The sequence below is a fragment of the Ursus arctos genome, unplaced genomic scaffold (assembly GCF_023065955.2).
Source record: "Ursus arctos isolate Adak ecotype North America unplaced genomic scaffold, UrsArc2.0 scaffold_3, whole genome shotgun sequence".
Taxonomy (NCBI): domain Eukaryota; kingdom Metazoa; phylum Chordata; class Mammalia; order Carnivora; family Ursidae; genus Ursus; species Ursus arctos.
The window spans coordinates 5,623,453-5,640,078 of record NW_026622985.1 but is presented as its reverse complement, the minus strand read 5'-3'; the positions used below and the strand labels follow the sequence as shown (position 1 = coordinate 5,640,078).

General features: G+C 49.7%; 1 protein-coding gene across 9 annotated transcripts in view; it reads left to right on the top strand.

Annotated features, from left to right (window-relative positions):
* The window catches only part of IKZF1 (IKAROS family zinc finger 1), a 95,147-nt gene extending 89,453 nt beyond the window's left edge, over window positions 1-5,694 (top strand). For all 9 annotated transcript variants that reach the window (XM_048213054.2, XM_057304311.1, XM_026501780.4 and 6 more), the window contains one exon: window positions 1,437-5,694. In XM_048213054.2, coding sequence (XP_048069011.1) covers window positions 1,437-2,146 — 710 coding nt within the window. In that variant the 3' untranslated portion in view covers window positions 2,147-5,694. The remainder of the gene's footprint in view (window positions 1-1,436) is intronic.
* Window positions 5,695-16,626: the final 10,932 nt, after the last annotated feature.

Here is a 16,626-nt window from a genome sequence, read left to right as displayed (position 1 = left end):
TTTACTAGCTCACCTATCTGTTCCTCCTATGTGGGCCAGGAGACACTCAATGCTCAATGAAAATGTGTTAGAGAAAGAAAAGAAACAGAGTAAGGGGGAAAATGTAAACAGTTAAGGCATCCCTCAGGTGCTTTGATTGATTCATAAACCAGCCCTGAGAGGAAAGCAAATCACTAGCCCTGACAGTAAGAGTGCAGACAGTTAGGGAATTTGCTAATTAAGCCCTGGTTTCATACTGAACCTATAACCAATATTCTGAGAAGGTGCAGCTTGATGCAAATGTTTACTCATAAGCCAGAGCTAGTCTCAGGGTTCACCATTCCCAGGGAGCAAGCTTGCCTACTGCTGCAAACCCTGTCTCAGACCAGAAGCTTCTTGAGGTGAAGCTGGCATGCTGAGAGTCCTCGGCATTGGTTCCTTGAGCATCGTTCATGCTCCACAATTTTTGGAAAGATCAGATGAATGGCACACCTTGTCCCCTGAGCTTCCTTGGTTTGGTGCAGCCTACCCACACATATCACTGTGGCATGTGGCTCTGGTGCTACGAGCAATGGAAAGGCCAGTGGAGCGGGAAGCAGGAAGGGTGTGGACACTGGACACTGAGCATCTTTTTACTCTCGGAGCCCAAAGTCAGCTTTCAATAAATCTTAACTATCAATCGTACCTTTTGGTTAAATTTTATTCTGAGTATTAAAGTTATGAATTTAGAATGTTATCATGTAATACTGTTTATTTATTTATTTATTTATCTACTTATCTACTTATCTATTTGAGAGAGAGAGATTGTGAGCAGGGGTGGAGGGGCAGAGGGAAAGGGACAGAGAGAATCCCAAGCAGGCTCCACACCCACTGTGGAGTCCAACGGTGGGCTCCATTCCATGACCCTGGGCTCCTGACCTGAGCTGAAATCAAGAGTCAGACGCTTAACTGACTGATCACCCAGGCGCCCCCATGTAATACTATTTTAAATAAGTATATTGAATACTATGGTGAATAATTCTATTCCTAATGTACTTTGATTAAATTTATGAGAAATTCACTAGTTTCTACAAATCACTTAGAACACTCTATTGAAAATGCCTCATTTAAATATTAATCTTAAATATAATAATGTTCGATTATACCGTCCAAAGGAAAAGACACAGGTAGTGGGTGAGTATTTTGTTGGACGGTCCCGCTGATTGGTTCACGGATTCATTTGTCCGGTCAAATCTATTTAAGTGCAGACTCCGGGCAGGTCCCTGGGCTAGGTGACCACGGGCAGAGATATCTCCACCTTCCCCATTTGGGAGGTGTTTGTGTGGTCTGTCTGCCGGAGCACTGGGACAGCCTGAGGTTGGATGTCCCCCGCCCCTCCCCCCACCATGTAGATTCCAGCTGTTACTGTCCTGCACAAAGCTAATCCGGCCCCACTGACTGTCACCTGCCTCCCACAGGGGACAAGTGCCTGTCGGACATGCCCTATGACAGCAGCACCAGCTACGAGAAAGAGAATGAGATGATGCAGACCCATGTGATGGACCAAGCCATCAACAATGCCATCAGCTATCTGGGGGCCGAGTCCCTGCGCCCGCTGGTGCAGACGCCCCCGGGCAGCTCGGAGGTGGTCCCGGTCATCAACCCCATGTACCAGCTCCACAAGCCCCACGCGGAGGGCCCCCCGCGGTCCAACCACTCAGCCCAGGACAGCGCCGTGGAGAACTTGCTGCTGCTCTCCAAGGCCAAGTCGGTGTCCTCCGAGCGGGAGGCGTCCCCGAGCAACAGCTGCCAAGACTCGACAGACACGGAGAGCAATAACGAGGAGCAGCGGAGCAGCCTCATCTACCTGACCAACCACATCAACCCGCACGCCCGCAACGGCCTGTCCATCAAGGAGGAGCACCCGGCCTACGACGTGCTACGCGCGGCGTCCGAGAGCTCCCAGGACGCCTTCCGGGTGATCAGCACGAGCGGGGAGCCCATGAAGGTGTACAAGTGCGAACACTGCAGGGTGCTCTTCCTGGACCACGTCATGTACACCATCCACATGGGCTGTCACGGCTTCCGTGATCCTTTTGAGTGCAACATGTGCGGCTACCACAGCCAGGACCGGTACGAGTTCTCGTCCCACATCACGCGGGGCGAGCACCGCTTCCACATGAGCTAAGCCCCGCCCTGCCGGAGAGAAGCACAAAGCCCCAGGCCCTTCGCTCCTGCCAGCAGCCCGGACTGGACCAGAACGTTGTGCTTTGATTTCTAGGTGGTTTTTCGTTTCGTTTTGTATTTTTTTTTTAAGTCGGTCGTTTGGCTGGGGTTTGATTTGCTTTTGAAAACAAGGAGATTTTTATTGTTAGATGCAGGGTTACATTTGGAGCCCCCCGCCCCCCAAACTGCTGTGTTACTAGATGTGCTCATAGACTGCTAGCCGAAATCCCCCTCCCCTGGTGCTTCCTGGAATTCCCCTCCTCCAAAGAATTGCTCATTTTCAGAGAAAGTTTTGAAAAACAGGTCAGAGCCTGGGAAGGAAAGAGCTGGTTTCTGTGCTGAGCGTCCAGCACCCACGTGGTTTCCAAGGCCCCGGTGGCAGTGAGCACAGTCCCTGATCAGCCTTACAGGTGCCCCCCAGTACAGCAGGGCTGAGAAACCCAAGCCACAGCCTCTGGCCGCTTGCATCTAGGTCTGGAAGGTTGCAGTTTATAAAAGATGTTGGACTCCCAGGGCATGAGGAGGGGTCAGAGGACCTGTTGGTCTCTGTCTCCATTTCCAAACCGCTGTAGCATTGCTCACCCTTCTCCGGCTTGCCAGCAGGTGGAAGAAACCCCCAACCTCACACTTCCGGAGGCCGATCTGGAGACCTCTGTCCTCTGCCTTCTCACATCTGTGCCTCTCACGGCCCAGAGCCTGGCACTACAATTTCAGCATCCGTCCTGAAATGCAGACCTTAATTCCTTTGAATCTCTCAAATGGTAACATTTCTCAGAAACCAAATTCCAAACTCCACACTCCTTCCTTCCCTGGCTGGTTCCGCTGACAGCCAGAAGCCTGTTTCTCCTCGGAGGCCCAACCTAGACCCTATTTCAACAATGTCACTGTTTTGTTTGTTGGTACATTTCTCTCCCCGCCCTCACTGTACATTATTCTTGTCTTAAAAATCCATAAAAGAATGATGCGGAATGATCAGTCACTTTCAGAACCAGAAACTATGACAAGCAAAGCCCAGGAGATGAGGCTACACGCAGAACCTACCTGTTAGAAACTAAACTTCGCAACAGTCTGAACCTCTCCTGTAAGAGCAGCCCCTATGTGCCCACCCATAAATAGGAGCATCCTTTCTCAGTGGGGGCTTGGAACGTGCAGAGCGACCGTGTAACCTGCCAGCGAGGTCTGGCGGGAAAGAGGTGGGCGGTGCTGGAGGCAGAACCATCCTGAGCCAAGCTGTCGGGAGCCCCGCTGAGGTGTTTGGTGATTCCAGTACCCACTGGAAGGGGAAGCCCTCAAGGTTAATCCCATCATTAAGGATAATAACCCCTGGCAAGTGAGAGTGTACCAGTTCCAATGTTTATGTGTCTTTGCCAAAACTGAACCAAGGTGAACACGAAAAAAAAAAAAAAAAAGAAAAAGAAAAATTGTGCATAAGCACTGTTGCATGTAATCTAAATCTGGGTTTCTTAGTCGCGGTGCTCTTGATATTTGGGGCTGGATCATTCTTTGGGAATTCCCCGGCGCCTTGCAGAATATTTAGCATCATCCCTGGTCACTACCCAATAGATGCCAATAGCACCCTCATTTCACAACCAAAAAATCTCTCCAGATGTTGCCAAATGTCCCCTGGGGAGCAAGTCACCAAATTGAGAACCACTGCTCGACTTATAAACCAGTCAAAGGTCTGGGAAGCCTTCCAAAAAGCAAAAGCACTGGAAGAATTGTCCCCATCAGGAGTCTAACTCCTGACCCCCGTTCCTTTGTAAATCCTATAAATGAATGAGTCCTTTTCATTCTTTGGAAGCAAATCTTGAAAGACGGAGTCCACGCATGTCATTCTTGAGGCGTGGGTTTCTTTGCTTATGGAATGGTGTGTTGTTTTGAAACTGGAAACAAGCATAGTCACAGTGATTGAGACTCAGCCCATGGATGCACTGAGTCAGGTAGAGGCAGATAGGGCTTCTGACAGCTGTAATTCCACACACAGTCACAGAGGTCCAGTTGGACCTGCCCTGTTCTTTTCCATCCATCCCACACAGTCAATTGGTTGAAAGGAGCTACTTTATCCCCTGTGGCTTCAAACAAAGCTTAACCCAGAACTGTAAATAGTGGCCACAGATGTTCTTTCCTAAAATGCTCCCCATCCCCCGCCCACCACTGCCTTTCCTAGCCAATGTAACCATCTATTTCCACACCTTTTCTTGTGGTTTTATATTATAACACCATTTTTCTTTGAGATTATTGTGTTTAAGGTAAGGTCCCATAGAATGGCAGCAAGTAATTAAATTATGTTAGAAAGGTGGTCCTATTCTGTACCAAAAGCTGTTAATGTTTTCTCTTCTAGCTGGTTAAAGTAGGATTTTGCATGACTTCACCCCTTTCTGTTCTATGGTCTGTTCTGTTGTTGGACGGTGTGAGTGTGTGTCTTGGGAACCGCTGTGTCCTGAAGGGTGCCTAGACTTTATACACTCGTCTTTAAAATAAACACCAGAGACAGGAGGGTCGCTAGTCGTGGGTTGATGTGAGGATTACAATCAGAAATCCCTGCCCCTCCCCCTCCCGTCCTCTGTCACTGAGCTTCCCTTGACAGAAAGCCTGGACACTTGCTCCTTTACCCAGGTCCCTTCTGTGACGTGGACCTTAGAGCACAGGCTGTCCTATTGGAAGAATCATTAAAAAGATTTGCTCTGCCACTGCTTTTCCACCAAAGGGCGTATCACTTCAGAGACCAGTGTGTCCCGCTTCCAACCAAGAATCCAGCCCATAAAGAGATCTTAGACTCTTCATTGAGAAAGGAAGCTACTGTTATGGATTTGTGAGTTTGGGGTTTTTTGTTTTTTGTTTTTGGGTGGGTGGTTTTCTTTTTATTTTTGTGGGGTTTTTTTTTTTCTTGTTTTGTTTTGATTACCATGTAGCTCTTGTAGTGTGGTGTTCTTGCCAAAACAGAAGTGGGATCAGATGGACTTGCAGAGAAAAATCATGAAGCAAATGTATTTCTCTTTATCTGCACTCCTTGAGTTTTAGCAATAAGGAAGGGTCAACTCTACTTAGAATCCAGAGAGCTTTCATTCAGTTCAGTGTGGTTTTTTTTTTTTAACTTTAAAATGAACCACAATCAGATCTATTTAAGATGTACAGGCACATCTGCCCGTGGGTATGGTCGCATTCACTGTGAACAGATGTAACCAGGTATTAATATGCAATATTGTCTCAAATACTTTCTAATATACTTTTTTACAATGTTGTCTGTGGGGATCGTCAAGGTACAATTTGCTTGTATCCCAGTGCAGCTTTAGGTCTTCGTCCGCCATTCTGGAAAATACGTGTACAGGATTGTAAATGAGAAAATGCACTTGTATTTCCCATCCGCCTTCTCTGGTGATGTTAAATTATTTCTGTTTAGCTGTGAACAAGGGGTAGTGTACCCCTGGAGGAATAGAGGATCCTTTTGTACACATTTTGAAATGCTTCTTCTGTAGTGATAGAACAAATAAATGCAACAAATACTTTGTCTGTCCCGTCCCGTGAAGTCTGGTGCCCTGCGGCATGGCCACCTGCTGCAGACTCCTCCCCACCAGAGGAGGCAGGCGGGTCTTGGGGCAGCTGAGCCCCAGTTGGGAACCACATGACCGTGGGCATCAGATATGTTTGTAGCACAGCAGAGAGGCTCGGCGGCACACTGACCGCCTCCTGTCCATGGCTGCACTGGGCTTGGGGTGCTAGGTCTTGGTCTTTGGCTTCAAAATGTGGATTTGAGGCAGGTAGAGGTGGTGGGAAATGATCAATGTACTCCATGCTCTTCACAGCCCGCTGCATAATGCCACTGAGGTTGGGTCCATGGCTGTGGGCACGCGGGAGACAGTGGCTGACCACAGTGGCCACCTGTCATGGTCCTGACCCTGCAAAGCTGCACACTTTGGCCAGGGCCGGACAGTGCCAGAAGGCTCACCTCCGTTTTGGAGAGAGAGCCAGACATCAGGTGGGTTCAGATCCAGTGAACAAAATGGGGTAAGCAGGTCTGCATGGTGCAACATTTGATCCCAGCAAGGTGAAACTCTAGTGAAATAAACAGATCATACTGTTCCCATCAGCTCCTGCCATCAATTCCTAAAGGAGACTTTCAAAACCAGCCCTGGACAAGGCAACATCTTTTGAGGGAGTGTCAGCCTCCTTGGTGAGCTCACTGCTAGAGCATGTTACTCACTGATGTGACCGGATGCCCATTTAGAAATTGGTTCCACCATTTTACAGCTGTGCCTTGTTATTTCTCAGTGATCACAGACCCAGAGAATAAAGAATATCTACACTTACTTACAGATAAACTGAGCCCAGCCTAAGGGGAAAAAGTCACTCAAAAGATGAGTTTGATGGTGAGAGTGAGGAATGTATTTGCATGCATCCTTGCAGCTCCCATCCTTATGAAGCTTAATAAATAAAACCTGAAGGAATCGAAAGGAAAAGCTGGCACTAATCCCTCCCAGACGTCCCCGGCTCTCGGTTGCATAGGTTGGAGACTCATCCTAGAGCCCCAGATACGGCCAGTGGGTGAGAGTGAGGTTTCAAATCTCGATTCCAAGAGCCACTGGAAGAGGATGGACTCCATTTCTTGGTTTTCACTATCCTTTATTCTAAGCCTCATAAGAATGATTATTCTCAGCACATCCTTCTGACACTGAACCTTTAGTGTCCAGTGCCTTCCCTGGTCCCGGTACATTGAGAGTCAGTGGTGCACCCACTCAATGGACCCAAATGATGAGTCCCACTCTGGGAAGGCTGACCTGGAGGGGGTGCCCCCTTTGTGGGGTGGCAGCGAGGTGTGCCTGGTGGGCCCCAGGAGGACAGCACCAGATTCCAGGTGGGATGCAGCAAGGTGCGAAGAGCTGGCAGCAGGTGCAGAAGACCCAGAAGAGGCTGAGTGGAAATGATGCATTCCTGATGCCCTGCCACTGTTCCCAGCCCACTGGAGCATCCCCTGAATGCCCCTACCCTCTTTATCTCCCACGAGGAGCCCAAGGGCTGCTCTTGAGGTTTCCTGCATGCATTTTATCATTCCTGCTGAAAACTGCTGCTGTTAAGCACTTCAATCCTTTTCCTGGTGGGTGCCATAAATTTACAAGTTGAACTGTATATATATTTTAAAGATTTTATTTATTTGAGAGAGAAGGTGAGAGAGAGCACCAGCACACACGTGCACACGCAAACATAAGAGGGGAGGGGCATAGGACAAGCAAACTCCCCACTGAGCTGATCAAGGAGCCTGATGTGGGGCTCTATCCAGGACCCTGAGATCATGATCTGAGCTAAAATCAGACGCTTAACGGACTGAGCCACCCAAGCACCCCAAAAGTCCCACTGTATTTTAAATATTAGTGTGAGATTGGGGGAGCTAAAGATCAGAATTGTGGGTTCAGAGGCCAAAGATCCCTGATCCCATTGCTAATTAATTAGTCATATTTTCAACCAAAATCGGATGTCTTGGAGGTTTTGTGACTCCTTTGTGCAAGCGTGCATTGTCATCAAAAGCACGTGGACTCTCAAGGAACAGAGTTCCTTTGACAGTTTCTAAAAGTCCTGTGCTTTTTTTGTATGGCTTCTCAACTCCAAACACAGAGCAAGGCACAGAGGAAACTTAAGGAGCCCAGTGATTGGTATAAGACTGGGGGTGGGGGGTGAGCTCCTCCACAGGCCAGGATCTGCCTCCTGCCTCTGGGTTTTCTCTGCACCAGAACCTGGAGCAGCAAGGAGGTGGCACAGCCCCCTCCCGCTCAAGAATGCTGCCAAAGCATCAGTACTCCCTGCTCTGCCTGCTTCATGGCAGTCTTACCTGCCTTTTCCCAAACTCCCCATCCCTCAAGCCCTCTAACAGGAGGAAATGGAGTCCCTTGGCTCTGAGGATAACAATGCTGCCTCACAGCCAGGCTCCTGTCCTCTCACTGGCCTCTCCTGTCTTGAGCCCAAATTCCCAATCCCCACCTGTCTCAAGGCTTCCTAGACCGCCTCCACCCCCGCCCTGGCACCAGTGCTCTCAGAGATCTCCCCGGCACCCTGGTTCTCAAATGCAGCTCAGAATCACCTGCGTGGTCATTAAAAACGCAGTTTCCAGAGACCCGCTCCTGATCATTCTGGAGCTGGAGGTCTGCGTGGAGTCCACCCACATGTGTGGGACCAGCGCCCCCAGACCAGCGAAGCTGATTCCCCATCCTGTTTCTCCCCAACACAGTTTATAGCTTATCAGTCTTCCTCCACCCAAACCTAATTTTTTTCTGAGGGAGGAAGAACAATTAATAATGACTCTCTCTCCCCCTCTTGAGTCTGAAACAACTCCAAGACAAGAGGATCAGAGAGTGGAAAACCAAAATAAATTGTTGTATTAACCATAAAACCTAGATTAGAGGACACAGCTTCAGTGCTTGACACAGCAGTCTTGCTAACCCCTTTGCCCTGAACTAGACCAACGTGCTCCCCAGGACACAGGCTGCATTTAAGTTCACACACCCCTGGAAGACTGAGCCCCAGTCCTTTGAGAACAGGGGATGGGAGACCCAGCAGGCAGCACAGCCCAACAGAGCCAAAGGAAGTGTGTTCAGTTTGTGCCTCTAGAAGAGTGTGAGGAGGTGAACAAGCAGGTGATAGGGAGCCACTGGAGGCAAGGAAGGGAGATGCAGTGGGAACAAGGGAGGACAGGAGGACACAGGCATGCCCCAGCGGGGGTCAACCTGCTGACCTTAGAGGACAGTCCAGATAAGAGGGAAGCAAAGAGGGGAGGGCTTGGATTCTTGCCACTAGAATGCAATTTCCATGAACAGGGTGGTTTGGGATTTTTTTTTTTAAGATTTATTTATTTATTAGAAAGAGAGGGAGAGAGAGCATGAGTTGGGGGGAGAGGTGGAGGGAAAGGGAAAGAGAATCTCAAGCAGACTCCCTGCTGAGCAGGGCTTGATCCCACCGCCCCAAGATCATGACCGGAGCTGAAATCAAGAGTCAGACGCTTAACCCAAGAGGAGCCATTAAGTCCACAGAGGTCTTGAAGGGGGAGTGTGGTTTGGTCTTATCTAAGCGACCGGATGGGGAGAACAGGTGAGCTATAGGGAAAGGTCCAAGACCTGAGAGTCACAAGCACATGGTTGGCTGATTGTAAGGAAAGTGACAGATGTACCATGTGCCTGAGGAGGGAGAGGGGGAGACGGGGCAGTGGCTACGAAGAGCCCACAAAAGAAAGCCAGCTGCGTACAGCTCCCCAGATTTTCTCTGTGGAGAAAGAGAGGTCACAACCAGGTCCAAGAAAGCAGTGGGAATGAGGAGGGGCAGAGAAGGAGCTGCTGGCTGAGGGTCTGAGACACTCACAGGAACATTCAAGGAGTGCCTCCATGGAGGGGTGGCAGAGGAGAAACCAGGAGCCCTGTAAACTGCAGGCCTCAGACCTCAGCTTGGACCTACTGCTTTAAAAATGCCAAGGTCTGGGCAGTATTATCCTAACGAGACAGGTACAGAACTTATGGTGAAATTTCCTTGCTTTTTTCACTTTTTTGGCAACACCAGGTACAGGAACAAGGCTGACATCCCTGAGCTCAGTCTCCTGGTCGTCCTTGTCTGGGGCCAGTGGGCACCCTGGAGAGCAGGCTGCCATCCCCACCCTGCTCAAGAGCCTTCCCAAGTGTCCCTCCTCCCCAGCAGCAGGGTGCTGGCCCACGGAGCAGATGGGCTGTGGCTACCCGGTGAATCGGCACGACGGGAAGCAGATGCAGCCACCAAGGTCCCCGTGCACAACTGGGAGCCAGCCAGTTGGGGAGGAAATTTGCATAACAAGGATAATTTGGTACCAAAACTGTCCCCTGAAGTGAACTACATGGATCTCGGTACAGCTAACGAATTTCACTTCTTCTTTCCCATGTTTTGTCAAACCAACTAGATGTGACATTGAACGTGTGAATTGTCCCAAGATGTTCTGTCTGTCCCTCCATGGGTCAGCTCTAGGCCTCCCTTCTGTGCTGCCCATCCCTAGGCCTCTCACACAGGGGTCCCCTCCCCGGGTGTCCCTGGGCACATGCACAAGCGCCTACGCCCCGGAGGGCGGGCCCAGGCTCTCCAGAGGCCTGCTGGGCGCTATGCTGGGGCGGCATCACCTCCGGGGCATCTCAGCCCGCCCGGCACCTGTGGCAGCTTCCTCATCACATCTCCCTCCCGCTTCCTGTGGGCAAGGGCGGGCCAGGCCCCACAGCAAGGAGGGTCTGTGGTTTTGAGGCCCTCATATGATTCCCCTTTCAGGGCCTCCTCCCTCTGGGCCCTGCCCCTCACAAGACAGACTGTGGCCCCCCTGCCCACACCCAGATCCTATCCCTGAGAACATCAGGATGCCGTTTCAAAACCGCGGGTGTGCCACCCAGTGGGAAATCGTTTGCATGTTTATGCCTAGTGTGAGTTTGGGAGGTCTGCCACCATGACTGCAACCCTGAGAGGTCAGGGAGGCTGGTCTAGGCTTCAAGTCCACTTTCTCTGGAATGGCATCCATCCCAACCACCACCTGACTCCACGTGGTCCCTCCAGCCTTGCTGCTGCTGAACTAGGCATGTGACAAAGTTGAGCTCATTGTACTGAGCTAGTTTTTGGAACTTTCTCAAGACCAAGTCTCCGTGTTCCCGGAATCCTTGGTTAAGTCTATCAGACTGTGAGCCTCTAGAGGGCAGATGTCTTGCCTCCATCGTTTCCAAACCTCCCACAGCAAGCAAAGTCAGGCACTCACAGCTCCAGGAATGCTGTGTGGTATGTGGAATGGACCTTCACTTCTGTTTCCTGGGCTCCCTGAGGCCCTATCTTGCCCTAGATGATAACCTGGATCCCCACCCCAGGACTCCTCTTTCTGAAGCCCCTTCCTATCTTTCCACTTGCTCAGGACCACCATCACTCTCCCCGGAGATAGGCATGAGGCAAGGGACCCAGGACTCAGACTCCCGGGCTCTCTGAGGTCCTCCAGGAGGGTCCTCTCTGCATCCTGGCATTCGGGTCCTCACAGAGGGGTCCCATCCAGAGGACAGGCTGAGCGGTCCTGAGGGGAAGCTCCTGATGTGGAGGAAGAGGGGCTGAGAGGCAGGGAAGGCAGGCCTCCCGGGATCCCCGGGACCAAGTGCATCATCTCAGCCAAATCTTGAGAGACAGAGATAGAGAGGAGAAGAAGCGGAATCATGCAAAATATCCAGTGAAAACCAGAGGAAGGCAGAAAGAGTGGAAGAGAAAGAAGGAGGGAGGGAGGGAGGGAGGGAGGAAGGAAGGAAGGAAGGAAGGAAGGAAGGAAGGAAGGAAGGAAGGAAAAAGAAAGAAAAAAAGAAAGGAAGGAAGAAGAAAGAAAGAAAAAAGAAGGGAAGGAAGGAAGGAAGGAAGGAAAGAAAGAAGGGAGAAAGAAGCCAATAATGGAAAGCAGTAAGAATGTAGTAAACACTAATCCAATTGTGTGACATTGGTGTAAATGCACCAATTAAAGGGACACCTGGGTGGGTCAGTCAGTTAAGCATCTGACTCTTGATTTCAGCTCAGGTCATGATCTCAGGGTTCTAGGATTGAGCCCCATCTCGGGCTCCATGGTTAGTAGGGAGTCTGCTTGAGATTCTCCTCCCTCTGCCCCTCCCCCAAGGTGCGAGCTCTCTCACTCTCTCTCAAAATAAATAAATAAAATCTTTAAAAAGAAGATAAATAAATGCACTAATTAAATCACAGAGATTATCACAGTGAATCCATAAACAAACCCCAACTATATGTTGTCTGCAAGAAAGCCCTTTAAATATTAAGACATGTAAACTAAAAGGAAAGATGTGGAGAAAGACACCACGTGTGCACTAATGCAAAGAAAGCTATATTAAGCTTTCAGACAGAACTGACTTCAGAGGAAGGACAGTTATCAGGGACAAAGAGGGGCCTTACTTAATGATAAAGGGGTCTGTTCTTCAGAAGATGTAACAATCCCGAATGCGTATGTATGTGCCTAACAAGGGAGCATCAAAATACTTGGGGCAAAATTGATAGAAATGCAAGGGGGAAGAGATGAACTCATGCTTGCAGTCAGAGGCTCTCAGAACCGGACAGATCCAGCAGACAGAAAATCAGCAAGGACAAAGGGGAACTGCAAGACGGAAGGGGTTATTGAGGTGAAGAAAATTCAAGGCAAAAGGACAGCATGTGTACAGGTGCAAAAGCTCGAACGTGGAACATGGTGTTTGAGAAAGACCTTGGTCCAGAGTTTGGCTAGAGTGTCCTGGGACAGCTTTCTGGGCCTGAGGCCTCTGGCCAGCCCTCTGTGGGGAGGGGGATAAGCAGGAGGAGGGGGACCATGTTTAGCCCCAGAAGGGTCCTCTCGGCACCAAAGCTAAGCAGGGGCTGGAGAGGAGTGGAAAATGAGCCCTGTTCTGGTGCTGGAGCTGCCAGGCTGCTCAGGAGGAAGGGCAGATATGGGTGTGAGCATCAGTTTCAGGTAGTGAAACTAAGGCCAGGGAAGAAGAGTGACTTTTTCAAGGTCACAGAGAGTCACCCTTGAGCCATACTTCCTAAAGCCCATTATGCATAATACAAAAAGAAGAATGGGACAGAGTGTTTCGGGAAAAGCCACACACTCCTGCCCCTTTTCAGAGAGTCACTCTGTATAGTAGCATTTGAAAGGCTCCAAGGGGGCGCCTGGGTGGCCCAGTCAGTTGGGCATCTGCCTTCAGCTTAGGTCATGATCCCAGGGTCCTGGGATCGAGTCCTGTGTCAGTTTCCCTGCTCAGTTGGGAGTCCGCTTCTCCCTCTCCCACTGCCCCTCCCCCCCTTGTGCTCTCACACTCTCTGTCTCAAATAAATAAATAAAATCTTAAAAGCAAAGATTAAGGCTCCAAAAATGGAATATAGGTTCTTTAATCTAGATTCCCACAAATGGATTTAACTCCCCCAAATCCCCACCACCTCTTTTTTATTGTCAACATGCATGTTGCTCTGGGAGGGCATGGTGAACAGCACCCAGCCTGTCCCTGCTCTAGGAACAGGCCCCCTGGCCATGCCCCAGCACTGAGGTTCAGACCGCTGCCCAGCAAGGCTATTCCTGCAGCTCCAGGCCCTATGCTGGGGGCTCTGTGTGCTTCTCTTATGGCTCCCATCACCCCAGTGTGTGGTCCTTAGCATCCTGGGCTGTGGGTGAAGACCCAGGTGTGGCTCCATGACTTGGTGGATGTCCTCATCTGGAAGTGAAGCCAGGGTAAGAACACAGGCCCTGGCCCTGGAGGGTGTTCCCCCAGTCCCCTGTGGAACTGATGGGTGCCTTTGCCACAGAAGGGTGCTTGTATGCATTGTCTCCTGCCTTCTGGAAGTCGGTCTCTCCATGAGAGTGGCATTATTTCGGGCACATGTCTTCTGCTGCTAGCAGGGGTGTACCTGGGGCATGTCAGAGGTGACATTGGGGGTGTCTCATTCTCTTTATGCCAGGGAAAAAAGAGGCAGGATGCTTGCCTCCTCAGCCTGTGCCTCCATTTGATATTGAGACATAAGACCTGTTGTAGGGCCTGGTTGATTCAGAACATGTTGAGGTCCTGCAAATCTGTGTTGACATTTGAAAAGGAACAGCAAACCATCTCCATATTTGTTTTCTGGTTCCGGCCTTGGTGAAAAACACCATTAGAATAACCATAAAACACTTTGGGAAAACAAAAGAAAGAAAGAAATGTACTGAATTCATTTCGGATACGAGGCATGGTGCCCTTGTGATCCTTGCAAGCTCCTATCACACCCACCGACAAATGAAGAGCCTTACAGCTCAGACAGGTTGCATCATTTCCCCCAAGTCACACAGCATTTGCAGACCCCACATACCCAAGATAATGCAATTTACAACAAAATAAAAGCAATACACCAACATGGAGGTGATACAACTTCTTAACACTATATCTACTACATTATGTTGCATGTAAGGGAAAAGGAAAGATATCAGTTACGCTAATAAATTATTATTTGTTTTCCAAACAGTTCCCCATGACTGGTTGCTGTTAGGTATTATTCACATTTCTGTTTTTCAGTACCCAGACTTATCAGTTCAATCTCTGTCATATTTTGTATCCATTGCCATACACAGTTAGAATTTCTTTTCTTGTGGCAAGAACTTTTATGATCTACCCTCTTGGAAACTCTCAGCTACATAATACAGTGTTAACTATTCGCCATGCTGCATATGACTCCCATGTGACTTATTTACTTTATAACTGGAAGTTTGTACTGTTTGACCCATTTTTCCCATGCCACGCCCCACCTCTGCCAACCAGCAATTATGAGGAAGAGCCCTCAAAGTTGTTTAACTTGGGTGATGTAAATCTTGCTTACAACACTTTATGTTCAGAGCTTGGGGTGGTGGGCAGGCAGACAGAACAGTTTTGGGAAAAAACACGATAAAGAAACTTGAAAATTCACATCCATGGGGTGTGCCTGAATTTGAATGATGGGATGAAGACATATGTTGAGAAAGACTAATGATTCAGAAAGAGAATCAGAAGTAGTAGAAAGCTGAGTGGGAAAAAAATCTACACAGGAAAAAAAAAAAAAGGTGTAGCCTTCCATCCTGCCCTGCTATCTGAGGGGGGGTGGGAAACCACCATGCCAGAGCCCACAGCCTCCTCCAGCATGTCCCATGAGGCTCAATGCCAGGTCATTCTCACGAAGGATGAGAACAGCTCTCCCCCTGGATGGCTGAATGCAGCCTTTCCCCAGCAGACCAAAAGACACCATCACTGAATGAATATTTTGTTGGGTCGGACACACAGAACAAGGAATATGGCAGGAGCAATTTGGACAGCAAGCCTGGGACAAAGGTGCCATTACCTCCTATCTTAAAGATCATGTGAAAGAGAGTCCTGGACCTCACTCACCTGAGGTCCCCCAGCTGGTGGGAGCCACACCATGGTGACCAGGACTGGGACTCATGTACAGAATCATGTGAAGCAGACAGAAGGAGAATAATTCCTCACTCTTAGGATGACTTGGTCACCGGCAAGCACTCTGGGTGCATGCACACCCCCATTTAGGCAGTGTCGAGAGTGTGAACATAGAATAGCTGAAAAGCCATGTCTTACAGAAGCAAAGAGCAAATCTGATTTCTTGACTGTCTGCATGGAGGACCAGAGCTTCCCTTTCCCTCCCTGTAGCACAGAGATGCCAGAGCCTACATTATAGCCTACCTGTGTTGGTCCCCAAACAGAGGTTTGACGTAGAACATCGCCGTTCCGTACAGTAGTGGTCTAGTGGCGTGCATGGCTACCTACATTTAAATCCATTGAAATGTAAAGAAATAGAAAATTCAGTGGCACCAGCCACATTGCACATGTTCAGTAAGCCACACGTGGCCATGGCTACCATATTGGACAGTGCAGATATGGCAGCTCTCCACATCATGGAAAGCTCTGGTGCAGAGCGCTGATGAGCCCCCCAGCTTCCAGCCTGATGCCCAGAGAGGTGGTACCTGACAAACACAACCGTGTGCTCCCAGCATGTTTCCCATGAAGCCTGCCTTAGGGTACTGAATCCCGAAGGCTGCCTTAAATATTCAAATTATGCAGCAACTCTCATTTCCCCTTTGGAGACCAGGGCTTTCACTCTGCCAGACAGGGAGATGACGTTTGCCTGAGGACATGTGCTTTGTAAAAAGTAGGCTTACTGGGGCCTTCAAGGTGTTGGCTAAGTGGGGACTGCTTCCCCCTCCACGAGTGCCTTGGAACCCGGGGCCCTGCCTTACTTCCACCCCGTTCCCTGTGCTGGGTCGGAACCCTGGCTGCCTGCTTCTGTGACCTCCAGTCCCCTTCCCGGAGCAGCAAGCTGCAAAACAGAAACTGAGGAGCTGTGGCGGGAGGGTGGGATTTCCAGCAAAATAGGGAAGGGCTCATTATACCCTGCTGGTACATTCTTGCAGGATCATTCTCCTCCCAGGAGAAAAAGAGGAAAAGAAGGCAAATCACTTTCCTCTTGCTTCTGCTTCTCCTAAATAAACTGCTTGCCTAATTTCCTTTGCACTTAGAGAAATGTTCCTTGTGAAAGTGGCTGTTTCCACACATTCACACAGCAGGGCTCCAGGAGGTATTTGCATTTTGGGACTGTCCCCTTGCCAGTTTCCCCCTTGTCCCTGGAGCTCCAGCCATCCTTGGTCCTTGCATCTAGGATTGAAGACAAGTGCCAGCTCAGATTATCTGCTTCCTCCTTCAGCAGAGTATGCTGGTCCCCACTGGACCCCAGGGCTGGAACGAAGCTCTGGAAGATTCCACCAGACACCAGGCTACAAAATACAGGGCTGTGTGCACCAGACAGTCACACACTCAGGGCCATGAGAAGGAAGTCAAGGCCATTCCAAATCCCAGCCTTTGTGTACTGGGCTGGAGTTGGACCTGCTGGTTAATAACTCGGTCTGACTGGCCTCCTCTTCAACCAGAGCTTAAAAATGCTCGCCGTAAG